At 42.7% G+C, this 18229-nt stretch overlaps 1 protein-coding gene across 5 annotated transcripts; it reads left to right on the top strand.

The window, feature by feature from the left end:
• Nucleotides 1-5656: 5656 nt before the first annotated feature.
• On the top strand, nucleotides 5657-18018 carry LOC148507780 (cornifelin homolog B-like). 5 transcript variants are annotated; one of them, XM_088445589.1, is made up of 6 exons: nucleotides 5657-5829; nucleotides 7048-7145; nucleotides 8600-8726; nucleotides 14421-14558; nucleotides 14846-14982; nucleotides 17829-18018. In XM_088445589.1, the coding sequence occupies exons 2-6, from the start codon at nucleotides 7143-7145 to the stop codon at nucleotides 17979-17981; spliced, it is 558 nt and encodes a 185-aa protein (XP_088301715.1). In that variant the 5' UTR covers nucleotides 5657-5829; nucleotides 7048-7142; the 3' UTR covers nucleotides 17982-18018. The 5 variants fall into 5 exon arrangements, with proteins under 5 accessions (XP_088301715.1, XP_088301713.1, XP_088301718.1 ...); XM_088445587.1 differs by having other exon boundaries at nucleotides 7048-7162; XM_088445588.1 differs by having other exon boundaries at nucleotides 5658-5829; nucleotides 7048-7162; nucleotides 8603-8726.
• Nucleotides 18019-18229: the final 211 nt, after the last annotated feature.

Raw genomic sequence — 18229 nt, 5'->3', positions numbered from 1 at the left:
GTGAGCCTGACCTTTCCAATACTGTACATGTAGAGGATCCTCCTTCCACCATTTGTGTGCCCTCTGCAAATGTGGGAATGAGCAGCACAAGTCAACATGCTGATGTAGAAATTAAGGATGCTTCTGTGGAGTTACACCAGGAGGATGAGGAGGATATTTCTGTAGTTGGAGCTAATAAGGATGATGAGGATGTTGATGATGAGGATGTTGTTGTTTGTGTAAATCAGGCAACAGTTGCTGCCCATGGTATGAAAAGCCCATTGTCATGCTGGGGCAAAAGACAAAAAAATTCACCTCTCATGTGTGGAATTATTTCCACCCAAATCCGGACAACAATTGTCAAGCCATTTGTAATGTTTGCAAAGCAAGAGTGAGTAGAGGTAAGGACCTTAACCATCTAGGAACCTCCTCCCTGTTACATCAATTGCAGTGCATTCATCAAATTGAAAAGTATTTTTAAAATTCAGAAACTTTGACTAAAAACGTAACAATCAGTCCAGCATCACCTAGCTGCTCCCTTCTCTCTATTAGATCCAAGCGCCTGCAATCTCCACCACCAACACCTGCATCATCATCAACATCCTCAATCATGATCGGAAGTAGTCCTGCATACAATTTTATAAGAATGCCTGACTCCTCTCCTATCCGTGATTCCTCAGAAGGATCCTTGAGTGCTACGCCTGTTGCTGCTGCTGCTGTGAGTGGATCTTCATCCCAGAAAGGGACCAGGAAAAAGACTACTTTTAGTAGTTTAACAAAACAATTGACTGTCAAACAATCCTTTGCAAGCGGGAACAAGTATGACAGCAGTCACCTAGTTGCACAGTGGATTACTGACACCATAACAGCTATGCTGGTATTAGATGTGCATCCAGTACCATTAATGCAGTGGGTTTTAGACAGTTAATTGAGGTCCTGTGTCCCTGCTACCATGTCCCTTCTAGATTCCACTTCACTAGGACAGCAATTCTCAGTCTGAACAAGGATATTAAAAAAAAACTTATATGTTTCCTCCTAAATGCCATTGAGACCACTGTCCACTTAACCACAGATATGTGGACAAGTGGGACAGTGCACACTAAAGATTACATGACTGTGACAGCCCACTGGGTAGGTGTATTGCCTCCAACAGTGCAAACAGCAGCAGCAGCATCTAACAAATGCCAGCTCATTCAGAGGCAGGCTACTCTGTGTATCACCGGTTTCACTAAGAGGCATGCTGCTGAGAACCTCTTAGAAAGAGAGATCATTGCAAAATAGCTTACCCCGCTTGGACTCTCCTCGGGGATTTGTGATTTCTGACAATGGGCCTGATTCAGCTTTGGGAATAGTGTAAGAAAGAGCAAGTAACTGTGCAACTTGGTAAAAACATGCTGTACTGAAGGTGGGGCAAATGTAAAATGTGCAGAGAGATTTAGATTTGGGAGGGGTGCAACATTTTTTTTAAAATGACAGGCATGCAGGAGATGCTCTCGGTGGGCCGAAAAATTTTGGAATATTTTCGACATTCATCAACTGCATGTCGAAGATTGCAGCACAAGCAAGTACTGTTGAATTTCCCCTGCCATGAGCTGAAGCAAGAGGTAGCAACTAGGTGGAATTCTACCCTCTATATGCTTCAGCGGATGAAGGAGCAGCATTCAAGGTTACACAACGGCCTATGACATAGGAAAAGGAGCAAGAATGCACCTTAGTCAAGCGCAGTGGAGAATAATTTCCATGTTGTGCAAGGTTCTCAAACCCTTTGAACTTGCCACATCAGGTCCTTCCCCTAATCAGACGTTTGCAAAAACTGCTGGAGAAACTGAAGGAGGAGCTAAAAGGGAGCGTTTCCGCTAAGTATATCAGACTTGTAAATCAAGCCCTTCATTTGCTTTGCCAGGATCCAAATGTCGTCAATCTCTTGAAAATCAGATAACTATATTTAGGCGACCATACTTCATCCTAGGTTTAAGTCATACATTGGGTTGGGTATGAAATATCAATGACTTAAAAGCCGCTGGTTCAAATCCCAACCCTGGAAGCCCGACAGCAGAAAATCCTGACGCCGGCTGGTAAGTATAGTTAACTCTCCCCCCATAAACCCCAACCCTCCCTTGGGGGTGCCTAAGCCTAAGACACCAAGAGTGGTGCTTAACCATAAATCTCCCCCATGGTGCCCAACCCTAACCCCCCACCTCCTTGCGCCCTAAACCTAACCCTCCCAGGGGGTTCCTAACCCTAACCCCCACTTCCCCTAGCCTAATCCACCTGGGTGGTGCCTAACCCTAAGTCCTGAGGGTGTGCCTAACTTAATCCTCCCCCCCGGCAAACAGCTCCCGATGCCCAGCTTACCTACATTCAGTATGCCGGGTGTCGGCATAATGATAGGCTTCGGTACTTAGACGCCTATCTTTAGTGCCATGCCGGCTTTCAGTGTTGGGATTCTGGCAGTTGGCATTCCGGCCGTGACTACTTCCCTATACATTGTGTATTTCTTTCCGACGTACACAAATCTGAAGAGATGCAAAGAGCTGTTGGTGAAAATATTGTCCGCTCAAGCGGCACATGACACGGCAGCATCTCCTCCTTCAGTTTTTGCGGAAGCCAGGAAAAAACTAAATTTTCCTGAGAGACCCACTGCTGTTGGTGATGCAGATCAGTCAGCAAAACCTAATGACATCTGGTTGGGTCTGAAAGAACTGCCTACAATTAGTAATATGTCTACCGTGACTTCGTCTGATATGGTCACCATTCAGAGAATGGATGATTATTTTAGGGATAGCCAGTTGCATCACAAGGGGGTGTGGGGGTTGCTGGCTGTACCCGTTTGTCACCCGCCAAATGGTGACACCAAGGTGCAGACTCCCCCTCAGTGATAGGAGCTGGGTGCTGCACTGTATAATTAAGTACAGCACTTGGCTCCTGACACTGTGAGGGAGCTAGCCAGCACTGCACGCACCTACGGCACCCCCCCCCCCCTCCCCCTACCTCCAGGCTCCCAGTGATAACAGGACTACAGGGGTTCGGCACACCCCCTTCCCACAAGTCCACGCCCCTTCAAGCGAGGTCACACCAGTTTTGGCGCCGCACGGCTTTGCCGCGCAACACAACGTCTCTCCTCACACCGGGTGACACCGTGTGGAGGGACGCCACTGGGGATACCATCCAAATAGGCATGTCAGACAGTCCGTTTCACTACTGGCAGGAAAAAGCCAATTTGGAGTCCCTTACACAAACTGGCTTTGCATTACTTAAGTTGCCCACTTTCCAGTGTGTACTCTGAAAGAGTTTCAGCGCAGCCGGGAACCTTGTCAGCGATCGGCATAGGAGGTTATGTCGAAAAGATTATGTTCATCAAAATGAATTACATATTCCCCAAGGAAACCTTTACCAGCAATTAAGTAAAAAAAATACAGAGGCACCTATGGTGGATTCCAGCGGGGATGAATTAACATTGTGTGAAGAAGAGGATGTACACACTGATGGGGATGATGATGACAATTAGGACATCTGATCTTACCTATGTCGTAAGGCCAGTTTGTGTGTGTAGAGATCATTGCCAGCAATTTCAGCTGCCCGTTGGTAGCTTGTTTTGTGGGGGCCCAAACAAACCAATCGCTATAGCCACAATTGGCAGTCCCTGTCGCTGAAGTGATTGGTTTGTTAAACTGTGCATGTCCTGGTTAATATATACAACATAAGGGTGGGAGGGAGGGCCCAAGGACAATTCCATCTTGCACCTCTTTTCTTTGCATTATGTGCTGTTTGGGGCTTTGCTGCCTGACATTTTTAATTTTATAGTTTATTAAACTGCCATCCTGTCTGCCACTGCAGTGCCATTCTTTTTCCTAGATGTGCCATGTTGGTAATTGAACTGCCACAGCCTCTGAAGTCTTCGACATGCAGTTGCTGAATGCCGAAAATATCCAGAAATTTTTATGGCCACAGACAGCATCTCCTGCATGCTTCTTTAATTTAAAAAAATAAACTGAACCAAGTTGATTTTGTTGTCAAAACATGAGTCATATTGTTCATCCATGCTCTCCCCTCCTCCCTCATAAATTTGCTTCAGAATCCAAAACTTTAATTAAATTTACTACAAATCAACCCTTCCTTTTCCTGCCTTCAACTACATACCTACTCCAACTGCCTCAGGCCTCAGTCTTAATTAATAAAAAACATTTGTTTCCTGATGTGCCATGTTGGAAGCTGAACTACCACATGTTAGTGCTGCCCCCTGCTGTCAGCCATCTAGCTTGAGGCAACCTTTTGGCCTAAACTGGATGAAATCAATATTGTGAACTGTGAGGTGGTTAAAATTGACTGGAAATTACTTAAAATAAATGTTATTGAGGTTCATAATACTGTAGGTAAAAAAACAGGCCAAAATTATGTGATTTCAGCTGTTTTCATGATTCTTTTAGAAAAAAATACAGATCCAAAACCAAAACATGCAAGGGCGGTTTTGGCAAAAACAATCCAGATCCAAAACACAAAGGAGATACAGATCCAAAACCAAAACATGGTGGTAGGTGCACATCCCTAGTGTGTACTATTACTCTACTATCACCATCGCCGATAGTACACACATATTTCAATAGATACAGTATCTCTTGCCATTGGGTGTGTTGGAGGCAACTGGACACTTAAAAAAGGCTCCACATAAAACTGGGAGATTTTGGTGCACTCCCTCGATAAAGGTCATTGGGGCCCATTTATCAAAGTGCATTTGAGGTAAATTCCCCGAAAACACCTGTTTTCGGGGGTTTACCTCAAATACTTAGTATCCCCCGAATGTATGAAGGAGGGACCGCAGCAGGTATCTCCGATACCTGCTGCGATCCCTCCATTGCCGCCGGCAGCCGCCTCCCCCATAGGTTTCTATGGGGGATGCGATGCTGCCAAATGTATCAATATCAGGAATGCGAAGCATTCCCGATATTGGCCCCAGCAGCTAACGCTATCTAAAGATAGCGTTAGCCGCTGTTTCCTATGGGCACTTACCGCATATCAGCCGGGGGAGGGATCTGGCAGATGGGCGCCGCTCATGTGCAGTCCGTGGGACTGCGCATGCGCAGAAGCCCCGACTGCCCTCCGGAGACATCGCAGGGACGGGCTCTTTTCGGAGCCCGTCTCCCTGCATGTCCCGGATAATACATCCGGCAGATAGGATCGCATTTTGCAATGCGATCAGGAGCGGTACTGCATGCCCTGATCGCATTGCAAAATGCGATCATTAATAAATGGGCCCCATTGTACCTTCTTTTTTGGAGGAGGCAAGGCAGTATCCAGATTCCAAACAGTTAAATGTTGGGAATAAGTTTAGCCATCAACCAATTTAAACCATCAATGGTTTCTAACTAATGGTTTAAAACCATTGATCATTGATTTCAGATCTGTCGATGAACAGCCCAAGTTGGGATGAGATGGGCAGTATGCATCATAGATAGGTATGCCATGTCATACCTTTAATTCAGGACACATATTAATTACACATATCCTGTGGCTGGCTGGCTTCAAGTCTCCATTTCACCTGGTTTTAATCAGCCACAGAACCTGTGTAATTCACAGGTGTCCCCAATTAAAGGGATTATATGGCTAACCTAACTAGTAACTATAGAAGAACTCATGGAAAAAAAACAATATGTTCACTGAAAGGAAGTGGCCAAGCCAGCAACCAAGATGGCCACTGGAACCAGTATCCCAGAACAAAGATGGCAACACATAGTAGATAAATACTAGTCATGAAATGGTGACAACTTATAGAGTAGCATTTTTAGTGTCTGGGGCAAAGGAGCTGACAGCAAATTGTCAGAACCCTGATAAAGGAGCAGACTCTTGAAACCGGTGAGTACATGGTTTGCAATCTTAGATGAAGGCAGAAGGCAACATACATGCAAAAAAAAAAAATGTTTAAAAGTACAGAGAAGATAGAACCACAAGTGCAGCTTTATTTCAAGTGTGAAGAACAATTCTTGCAGTTTTATACACACCTGCCTGTACAACCGCAGAAACAAAAATAAAAAATGTATAAATACAAAGGATAAAATAGCATAGTTTGCCAACTAATTATTGTGAAGCAGCATTAACCTTTCCAAATACAAGTGGGGGGGAGGAATAGGCTAAAGCTGGCCACACATCTAAAGATTATCTGTCCAACCAGCCAACTAGTAGATTGGTTGAAATGAAAATCTGGTAAGGAATACAATCAGCAACTTGCTCCCAGACGCTGAAAAATAGACCAAAACTGTTGTATAAACAAATAGTTTAAATCAAACATTTAACAAACTTCCCTGATGACCATTTTCATCTGTTTTCTGACATTTAAGAGTAAATTTCTGATCATCATTTACTCCCATTCCTTACCAGATTTTCATTCCAACCAATCAACAAGTTGGCTGGTTGGATGTAAGTTGTTCTAGTGTGTGGCCAGCTTTAGTCCATGTGGATAATTTTTTAAAGGCAATCTGGATGTCTCGGGAGTGCCAAGAACATTACAGATCTATTTACTAAAAAATAAAAAAAACAAGCAGGGGGTATTTGTAGATGTGACTTTATTGGGTAAGGTTTAATAGGGACACTGGTGTGATCTGGATACCAGAAAACTGCTTTGGTTTGCAGTGCACTTTGCATACTGCTGGTCATGTGCAAACATTTGTCCTCTTATCTGTGTCATTGACAAAAGGGATTCTTTACAAAATATAGGGGTCTATTTACTAAGCCTCGGATGAAGATAAAGTGGACAGAGATAAGGGACCAGCTAATCGGCTTCTGTCACTTTTCAAACACGGCCTGTGATATAACAGGAGCTGATTGGCTGGTACTTTTTACTTCTGTTCACTTTATCTCCATCCAAGGCTTAGTAAATAGACCCCCTAATCCTTTAGTGAGACGTAGGAGCCAATCAGCAGTTATTTTAAATCTAGGTTAACCGTGAAAGTAAATGGTGGCTGGTTGCTATTGGTTACTGCACACTTTCACTAAATGACCCTTTTATCCTGGCTATGCATGCACATGTATGTAACCATCTCAAGCCTCCTCAGTCCCTTTCATTCATGGATGCAGGGTGGGAAGCTCCTGGCTGGTGCTAATTATCACTGATTGATAAAAAGGAAAACCCTTCATAGGATGGAAAAAGGCTGCAGGTCGGACATTTGGAGATGGTTAGTTTATAATGCTTGTAAGTATACCACAGGCTAATAACAGGCAGCTTATTACTGATTGCTGTGGTGTATTCAGGGACTTTGCATATGAACCTGACTGTGTCTCTGGGGGCTCAGTTTTACCTGGGGCCAGTCTGTCTCGCAGTATTATAGAAAACTCCTGAGCTTACATATCATACCACATTGTCTTAAGTGCTTTGTATTTGCCCCAGTAAAAGACACAGAGAAGGCTAAAATACTGTTTTATTGTCTTAACTTCAACTGTTTAAGAGTTGATGCTAAAGTTGAGTCTGTGCTGATGGTTTTCCTGGAATAAGCACTAAGTAAAGGAAAATTGTCATTTAGATTTCTCCTTTAAGCTCCAGGACTTCCTGCATCTGTACTAAAAGTATGGATTATGGCAAAGCTTAATAAGTGCATGCAATGGTTCTAAACTGCTGATCATGAATCGGCCACACACTTTGATTAATTTATACTCTCACATTTTTGTTTTAAGATGTTTCTATCCTTTATTTCCATGCAAATTAGACTGCACAATAAACTGACTATGGGCAGATATGCAACTTTGCAGGCCTTATGGTACATACACACTGTACGATTAAAATGCACGATATGAACAATATCGATCATATCATTATCGTTCATATCATGCATTTTTCGTTGCCTCCAACCCACCAGCGACCTGCTATGCGTGGGCACGTATGGACAATATAGATTTAGTCCATCAACCATGCATGCAGGCCAGCCTGGCAGATATCAACCAGGTTACTATAGGGACCTAGCCATCGTTGGTGGTGTGCTGGATGATTGATATCGATCATCCAGCACACCCAGGAGATCGTTCAACGATATCAATATCGTTGATCGTCCCGTGTGTATGCACCAGTGTGAAAAGTTATCATGCACAATTGTTATTATCTTGTGAACATTTTAGCTTTCGGTTTAGCCTCTCTCATGCCAGACACTGGCTCTGATTGCTTATATGACCAAATTACCATATTATACAATGGCTAGTGCATCTACAGATGGACTTGGCTATCGGTGCTAAGTTCCAATATCTGCTACAGTCACCTCTTCATACATTTGAGGGATACATATTTTTTGCTGGAGTCATCCAAAAACAGCTGTCCATAATTGAAGCATAACTGGCAAGTCAGAGGCTTCAAGGTGTCTTAATTTTCCCAGGATAGTCCCCTTTCTTTTCCACATCAAGGGGCATATGTATCAAAGCTTGATGTGAGATAAAATTGTGTGTTTTTTGTTTTGTTTTTTTATTCCCCCCATTTCAAAAGTAGTGAGAGCTACATCCTAGGGGGGCAAAACCTGTAAATCCTGGCCTGCTGGATGCATTTCCTGCTGAGACACCCAAAACTGTTTGCAATGTATAATGGTTCTGGAGAAGTTGAAATGGTGCTATAAGACTGGGAATTGTACAGTGATGTCATTATCTTTAGCAGATGGGTGCTGATGACCAGGTAAAAATGCAGGTTCCGGTGTTGAAGCCTCCGCCAGCTGCAGTTCCTGTGCAAGTTCTGACAGCTGTGCCTATGAAGGAACCAATGAAGTCTCCCGCCATTCCTAGTAAGTTATCACTTTAGAGGGGCTTGCAGATTTTTTCCGCCAAATAAAATAAATACCCAACCTAGGTGACCCTGTAAACCATCTATTACTTATCTCTCTGTAGTTAGTCTGTCCCTCGCTAAGTCTGCTGTCTCCTCACTAGTTGCCAAGGACAGCCGTAGACCCCCAGACTGAAAGAATTGAACTTTGATTTGGTCATTAAGGGGCCTATTCAGCATAACTAAAAAAAAAATTGAAGGAAGTAATTAGGTTTAAAACTCGCATACCTAATTACCGGAGGAATTCATCATTCCGACTCTCCATAAGTATCTATTCCGAAGAGCTGTCATTTTTGCGATGACAGCTTTTCAGAAAATAGTTTTCCCTCTCTATACTACCTTACCGCAGCTGTAATCAGCACTAATTGTCTAACCCTCCGCTCCCCTCCACCGCCACCTACCTGACTGGCCGGCCCCGGTCAGTACGGCCAGGCAGAGGGGGTGGGCTGAAGATGATGTTTTTTTTTTTTTAACTTACTGTGCTCTGCCGGGAGAACAGTCGGTGTCAGAGCAGCAGCCGAAGCTGGAGGAGGGACCAGGGAGCGACTGAGGGAGCCGAGGAGGACCTGCCCATGCTGAAAGCAGGTAAGTATATCCCGCTGTACACGACCTGAGAGTGGCATAGAGTAACACCATCAAATTCCAAAAATACATAATTTTCAGAATTTGATGAATATCCTAATTTCGAAAGGTAAAAACAGGGGGGGGGGGGGGAGAGCGCTGAAATCAGCAATATTAAATATTTAATAGCCAATTATTTAAAAAAAATTTTTTTTTAATAAAACGTATAGTTTCAATTCTTACATTCACATATAACAGTTGCCGGCCAGCAATAATAATATAATACAACAATTAATTTGTAATCTCCATCAAATATTATATACCACACACATAGATTAATATAAAAAACTCAGAGTCAGCATAAAAAGACCCCTTCTAAATCTGAGGAATAATTAAACTAAATCAGATAATTGCTGTTATAAATAAATATCTCTTGTTCCCAGAGAGAATAATGCCTATTCAGGATTAGCCAGAATGAAAATGCAACAATTGTACAGACAGCAGTTGTAAAGATACTTACAGTATGTAGCAATAAAAATAATTTTTACTGTGAAATAAGTTGATACACAGCTTTCTGGCAACACTCGTTCTCCGTGTGAAATAGTTAAACTGCTTCACCTGTGTATCAGCTTGAGGCGGGTAGTTAATTTTTAGGACATTTGCAATGTTCTCGTTTTTGTGGTTCAAATAAGCACAATGTAAAGAAACTAAAGGCTACTTTTTTCTATTGAATGTACTTGTGTATTAATTTGACTGGTTATTGCTAATACATCACTTATTTGCAAACCATTTGTAAACAGAACTAACTGCCGTGTGTTTGTGCCGCTGCTCTGCTAAGTTTTCTATTGTATAATTACTTGGTAGTTGGTAGCACGCCCCCTGTTCCCATATAATAGGCAGTCGATCTCCTGCTTTATTAATCTTTGGGGGTAATTGATTAGAGCCGGCGAGGTAGCTTCTTTTGTTCTATGGTTGCTTAGTTTAGCCAGCCAGCCTTTGCTCTATGTTGGTGAACAATATTGTGAGCTGTGAAGTGGTCAAAAATGACTGTAAATTTGTTATTGAGGTTAATACTGTAGGAACAAAAAAGACCAAATTATGTGATTTTTAACTGTTTTTATCATTTATTTATTTTTTTTAAAGAAAATACAGATTCAAAACCAATACACGCAAGGGCGGTTTTGGCAAAACTAAATCCAGATCCAAAGCCTCGAATGAGATAGATCCAAAACCAAAACACGGGGGTTGGCGCACATCTCCACTAGAATGTAATATGTTGCTATGGGGAACACCTCCACTTGTGCTCATGTGGGGTAGCTGGCTGAGATGGAGACACAATGCTGACTGAGAGCAACCTACAGAGACTGGAAAGTGTGGAGGAGGGAGCTAGAGAGATAAAGTGGTGAAAGAGAAGTCCCAGCCAATCAGCTCCTAACTGCATACTTGCCAACTCTCCCTGCTTGTCAGGGAGACTCCCTGAAATAGTAGCAATCTCCCGGACTCCCTGAAGAGTCTACAATCTCCCTGATTGCACCTTACCCCCCATTATGGAGCGGTTATATAAAAAAAAAACAATATATACATTCAAATGGGATTAGTATAATATCCTTGCATTGGGTATAAGGCACAATGATCCCTATGGCTACAGGACTTTTCAGAGGAGTATCAGTGTGTTTTCATCAACAAGTAGATCTTACTAACTGCTTTGGTTCTCATTTACATTTGGATATAAGTCAGTATTATGACACGCCTCTCAGATGTAGCAGTACACGCCCACTTTATCGAAGTACACACAGGTGTTGCTTTCACAATCTCCCGAAATGTTTTTTTTCAAAAGTAGGTAAATATGACTGTCATTTTTCAAACATGGGGCTGGATTTAATTAGCGGCGAAATCAGCCATTTTCGCCAAAGAGACAGTGAAAATGGTAGTTTTTTGCCAAAAAGGGAGGTGCAAAAAAGTCAGGAAATTGCGTCTCTACCCCCAAAAATGGCTTACTTACATTGGAAAATAATTTTAGAAGTATTATTGGCCATAATAAAAGTATTTACGGTACTTAAATTGCGTTGGTTGGCGGTAATTTGCATATATGAAAAAAAAATGATAGAAAGCTATTTTTTTTCCAGGAAATTACTGTTCCACATAAATTGTTGGTGTGCGTTGAAATGGGTGCAAGTATATTTTAGCGCAATTTTAACAACCAAAGCGTCTGCTGCGGCCACATGCGATGTTTAGAACACTTGACGCATCCATACTGCCCCCGAAAAACCAGACCCAATACTTTAAACCACAGGTTCTCAAACTCTATCCTCAGGACCCCAAACAGTGTATGTTTTCCAGATCTCCTCACAGAATCACAAGTGAAATAATTGGCTCCACCTTTGGATTTTTTAAAATGTGTGAGTGAGTAATGAATACACCTGTGCACCTGCTGGGTGACCTGGAAAATGTAAACTGTGTGGGGTCTTGAGGACAGAGTTTGAGAACCCCTGCACTAAACCCATTTTCAAAGAAGTTTTTTTTTTTTTTTCTCTCCAAAAATTTGACCAGTCGTTTTTTCGCCAGATTATTATACTTTCAAAAACTTGTGTAATTTCTCATTAGGGGGAATGTTCAAAGGATTATGAAAGAAATCCTCAAATTTTTAGTCAAAAATTGGGATTTTGCATTTTTCTTTCTCTTGGTCTTGGGTGTTTTTTGGCGTCAATCGGCTGATTTCGCCAACGGTGGTGAAAACGGCCGATTTCGCCGCTAATTGAATACGGCCCATAGCCTGTGATATGGAATCAGCTATCTCCACTTTATCCCTCTCCAAGGCTTAGTGAATAGACTCCCAAGTGACAGTCCCAAGGCAGAGTCCAGTCTTGTGACCACCTATGTAAGCAAGTGCTTTTAGGTTTCATTTATCAATGACCTGCTTTGCCTTTTTATTTCATGAAGAGATGGCCTAACGCTCATCCCACTTAACTGTGTTTGCACAATACTATGCTGCTACACCTGCATCATCAACTTCCCAAGATGGAGATGTATAAAACAATGGAGAGAGATTAACTGGAGAGAGATAAAGTACCAACCAATCGGCTCCTGTCACTTTTACAGGGTGTGTTTGAAAAATGTTAGGTGCTGATTGGTTGGGACTATATCTCTCTACTTTATCTCCCCAAGGTTTGATACATCTCACCCCAAGTAACCTCTTACTAGGCCTGCATGTGCAGGAGCACATTCTCGCTAAGCCAGCCAATGCCGGAGAGGAAGGGAACTTTGCTAGCTATACTGAGATTATTCTGAGCAGGGATGGGGAACCTCAGGCCCAGGGGCCTTATAAGGGCCCCGGAGTCATTTGGGTTGGCCCTCAGAGCTTTTTCTGCTAGCCTCATCTGGATAGCAGGGTGCCTATAATGGCACCCTGAGGCCAGAATCTATGCAGTAGTGCCACCTTAGGACGCTTTAGACGGTCATACAGCTGCCGTTTCAGCTCCCCAAAGCATCCTCGGGATGCTCCAGGCATTGCTGTAATCACTGGCGATTGTGACCCCACTCCCATGTGACATCACAAAGGGGGCGTGGCCTGCACCAGGCCCGCGAGTAATGATATATCTAATTTGCCCTCGGCAGAAAAGGTACCCCACCCCTGCTCTAGAGTAAGGTGCCAGTGCTTTGAACCTATACCACCCTGGCCTAACTGGGAGCTACATACATGTAAAAAACAATATTAAGTGTGAATATTTTGGCTGAAATGGAAAACCAAAGTGTAGATCTATACGTGACAAAGTAAATCCAGGCCCCATAGCATCTGTATGTGAGCAAACAGACTTTCTTCTCTGAAAGAAATGTAGTAACACGAATGCAACAGAACATTGCCCCCTACTGGGCAAAAATAGGAAGAGAGGTTTGGATTTCTGCCATCAAATTCTATGTTTAGATGATAATGACATTTGAACACTGGATCTAACATTTAGGGGCCTATTCATCAACACTAAAATAACAGTTTTAAGGTATTTTTTAGTGTTTATTAACAAAGGAGATATCACTGTTCTCTCCTGGTTAAGTCAGTCTGCGTTCATTTCCACACTCCCCATACAGTACACTAGTAGCCTAATTTCTCTGTATGAGAGTTCGGTGTCCTCACATTCAGAGTCCCAGGGCCTCTCTCAGTACTCGTACTCCTTACACTTGTGCGCTACCTGCAGTTGAATGGTTTTTTGTGGCATAGGTCTCCATTCAGTTGCGGTGAGAGGCTAATTTGGGGGAACATGGGCCTGATCTCAAGAAGATAGTAGTAGGGTGATGCAGGGCTAAGTGTCCAGCCATTCGCGGAGCGTCTCTTGCATGCTTCTAGCACTGGAACCAAGTGTACGCAAGTATGGGAGATGCAGTCATATGCGTTTGTCCCATCCCCACTTACAGTGCAAGAGTGGCAGCTGGACTGCAATGGGGCGTTCCCACGTGGGCAATATTCAGTGGGTGCAGGCTATGTGTAGGTGGCGGAAACGTAACAGACGCCCCTTTTGTGATGGACATTTAGCACCAAGGACTGGGCTGGTGCAAATTCATGAGCTTGATGATTGGTAGCGGAAGTACAGATGGTCCACAGATATTTATACAACCCTGCATATGGGCAAATATACGCATTTATTCCCATGCGTGTGCAGTTCAGGAGCAAGTTTATTTGACCTAGGTCTTCTCAAAACCCCCACTACTACCACACACTAGTGTGTGCCTCTGGGTTAGTACTTTCAGTCCCGTGGTCCTCACTTCTACTGGGTGTTACACATGGCCGTAAAATTAGATCTCCTATCAAGCTTTTTGAAAATAATAATTGCATATTATGGGGTCTATTTACTAAGCAGTGTTAGGAGACAGAGTGATAAGAAAGTGATAAGGTACCAGCCAATTAGCTCCCAACTGTCATGTCACAGGCTGTGTTTGAAAAATGACAGTTGGGAGCAAACAAACAATCTTGAAAATAGTTTTCTCGATTGGGCTGTCGTGTTATATCAAGGATATGTAAAGTTTTTTTTTAATTTTTTAATTCCCTCCTCCCCCCCCCCCCCCCCCCAGCCATGTAATACAGATTGTATTTATTTGTATGCAGTAATTATCCAGCCAGCAACCGTGCCCCAAGTCGTGGTGAATGTACATTCGAATAATAACCCAATGGGGATGCCAATGTCATTTGGACCCATTACCTGGAGCACCGGACTCTTTCAGTGTTTTGAAGACATCCCAATTTGTAAGTATGCACCGCAGAGCCCAAACTTTGTGTGCAGGGATTTATTTCTATAGATTAAATTAACACATAAAGAAAAGACTCTCATATACACTCCTGGAAGAAATGGCATAAGCCATAGGTCCTTACAGGTCTAATCAGAAGATGTTACTGGATGGGGGTGTGGGTAGTTTGTGTATTTTTCAGCCCTACATTGTCCAAGTTGCAGAGATACCTTCCCTGTGATGCTTACATAAGTTGTAATGAACTTGTGTTTGCTTTCTGTATTAACTTTGATCTCTCTGCTCCAGGTATGCTGGGCTGCCTCTGTCCCCTCATTTTACCCTGCTACTTGTCTTCACTGTTTGGTGAGGTGTGCTTCCTCGGCATGTTACCCGGTGCTGTGTTTGCGCTACGTACCGGTATACGAGAACGTTACAGGATCCCGGTGAGTCACCTTAAACAGAACCATTTAGGGAACACATGCCTACTATCCTGCAATCTCCGGGAGGCTGCCAAATTCCAAGGAGCCACCCTGGACTCCCAGGAAAGTAGAACCTCCTGCACATATCTTGCCTCTTTTCTTGTGAAGTGGGTGGGGCTTTGTAGATCTGATTTGCATATTCAGACCACTCCTCCGCTATGAATTTTGCTATGGTGATTCGAACTGCATTCTCCCCTTTTGCACTTTGGTTTTAAACCAAAAAGTAGGTAACTATGATATAGGTTTGGCCACAGAGTTTTGGATGAGGGCTGAGGAAGAATAAGGAAGTGTATATAGGGTTTCTCTGAGGAAAAAGGTAGAGGGAAGGATGCATTAAAGTCATATATAGGATTATAGACCATTTCTATTACATAGGAGGTGAATACCTTATGTGTACCTTAGGTATTTTAGGTGGTGGTAATTTTAGTCAGCCACCGCCATTACACTGTATGTAGTGATATAGGGGTCTATTTAATAAGCAGTGTTAGGAGAAGTGAATAGTGATAAGGTGCCAGCCAATCAGCTCCCAACTGCCATTTTTCAAACACAGCCTATGAGATGACAGTTAGGAGCTGATTGGCTGGCACCTTATCACTTTTCACTATTCCTAACACTGCTTAGTAAATAGAGCCCTTAAACTCAAAATTCCCTTGAATTACCAATGTCCATTTTCCTGACTTTACACGCCTATGCCTTTCTACAGTTGGAACTCTGTGATATCTTTGTCTAGAGAGGTTGTTGGCCAGGAGGTTAGCGCGGAACCTGCATTCGGGCTCCTTAATAAGATTACTGGCCCTGTGTCATCCTATAAAGTCACCTTTGAAGCATATAAATAGTGCAGCTGTCATTCTATTCCACTAGAGACCTATGGCTCCCCCCACCATTGCAGAATGGTTCTCCAGACTGGAGATCTACAGGACCATGTACATCTTCAGTCTGGAGATAGTATAATTAGAGCGATAGTATATCTTATGATGAATGGAGCTACTATAATTAGAGCGTTTGGGGTCCTTGGTTTGTGTTTAGAGTCTCCCTCTTGCCTTGATAACATATAAGGTGGTTGATAGTCCGCTTAGCAGCCTAATTACTAGCTCTAATTCCTTCTCTGGTGGTTCCCCTCTCCCCTCTATTCCTTCTTTCTGCTTGAACTTTTTGTCACTCTATTTTTTTCCTTCGTATTTACTACTATAATCACCATTTACCCTGTGAATTGGTGTTTATGCTTTATTCTGCCTTGTTCTTTTAATTATGGTGTCTATGTATACTAGAAGGATATAGTGGGTACCTTGTGTTTTTGTGGGTGTTATGTACCAAATGTCAATGACTTCTGTGATCATCTTTAATTGCAAAAAAAACCAGGTGGTCTCTACAGAGACTAATGCTAAGCTGGTTAGAGGTGCAATACTGATAAACAGAAGGCAATAACTTTATACTAAATGGATGCAATTGATGATCCATGTAAAGCGATACTGGTAATATGTGAGTCGAGCGCTCAGTGTCAGGCAGCTGCTGCACACCCTCACAAAGCTCTGATATAGAAGCATAGCCACTCATCAAGCAGACATTTGAGTTACAATTTGGGGCATCTTTCTAGAAGAAATGCATCCTGATTATCCAGGCAGTTGCCTTCTAATCAAACGTTTTTTCTCGTCAATTGGAAACTTCTTATATAGAATGGATCATAGAGGGTTGGGGTGACAACTGCTGACAGTTGCCATTTGTCTACAGACATCTCCTCTCTGTATTATACTATGCACCAGTGCTGGAATGTTGGAGATCCTGTTTGCCCAATACATGTTCTGTTTCCGCTTGGTGGTTTCTCTGAACCTGGAAACTGCTTCATAATCCGGGTGACTTTTTTTTTTTTTTTTCTTGGAATTTAGGTGATTGCAGCTTCTCAGACTGGCTGAAACTTGACACTTTGGCACAGTCCTCCAACAATCCCAAATTCTGATTGCCAGGGAGATGCTGCATTCCCAGAAAGTGTGATATTCACTCTTCAAATTGACATAATAAGGACAAACTAGGGGAATAGACTATAATGTACTTATTTTTCAATTGGAATGTTGACTTATGATGAAAAACAGGTGGTATGAAGATCGACAATTAATGGGTCAACAGGTTCAAATGGTCTACACATTTTCTTTGTAATTTAACCATAATCCCAATACTCCTCTTAACCTTCCCCCTGGTGCCTAAACCGAACTCACCCTAACCATAAAAATTGTAAAAAAAATAAATAAAATGTGGTGCCATTTGTCAGTCAACCTTTACTTTGTTCGTCTTCTACCCAGATACCGAAAAACAAGCTAGGTCTATGGATATACAAGAGTTGACGACTAACATCCAACAGCCAGGCATGCTCTCCTCAAATGTTGAAGGTTACATTAATGCGGTTTGGAGGAGGTCTCCTTAGAGGCCAGTGTTTACAGGTGTATTGAAAATCAGCAGAGATGTAGCAAATCCTCAAGTGAGCTAAAGTTGGGAAATTGCCCATAGCGTCTAATACACTTCTAAATGTCATTTCTTAGACTGAGCTAGATAAATGACCGTTAGAAGCTGATTGGTTGCTATGGGCAATTTCACCACTTTATCTGTCTTGAAGGTTTCATGCTCCGCCCCCCTTAGGGAGGAGTGTAACTGTCCATGGTCACAATACTTAGAGCTGCAGGTTCTTGTGTACTCTCCAATAACTCCCAGGTGGTTGTACCCAATGCCATCCTACACTAAATTAGGTTTGCTGCTTTACAAACAGAGGACGCCAACACTGTGATACTTGGATGTACATGTGTCTCACTCTGTCCATGCAGGGCGACCTTCTGAACGATTACTGTGCGGTTTGCTGTTGTTCACAATGTTCCCTCTGTCAGATGGTGCGGGAAATAAAAAAACGTGATCAGCAGCACTGTGGGAACCCTCTACAACCGTCACATCACCACTTCCACTACAGACGCTGGCCCTGAAGCCTGGTGACACCACTATATTTATTTATTTTTTTATATTATTAACTTTAATAAACATTTATTTATATATTTATTGTGTCACTCTTCTGTTGCACCCCCTCTTGGCATTGACACATTGAGAAAAACCAAATATATTTACAGTGTTGCAGTATATGGAGGTAATTTTTTTTGATTAGTTCAAATTGTAGTGCTTTACCCAGTGCAGCCACCAGGTGGCTCTGTACCACTGTTATATGTACTGAATATAA

The sequence above is a fragment of the Taudactylus pleione genome, unplaced genomic scaffold (genome assembly GCF_031769625.1).
Source record: "Taudactylus pleione unplaced genomic scaffold, aTauple2 ptg000384l, whole genome shotgun sequence".
Lineage (NCBI taxonomy): Eukaryota > Metazoa > Chordata > Amphibia > Anura > Myobatrachidae > Taudactylus > Taudactylus pleione.
Note: the sequence above shows the minus strand (reverse complement) of the source record. Positions and strands in the feature narration are given on the sequence as shown.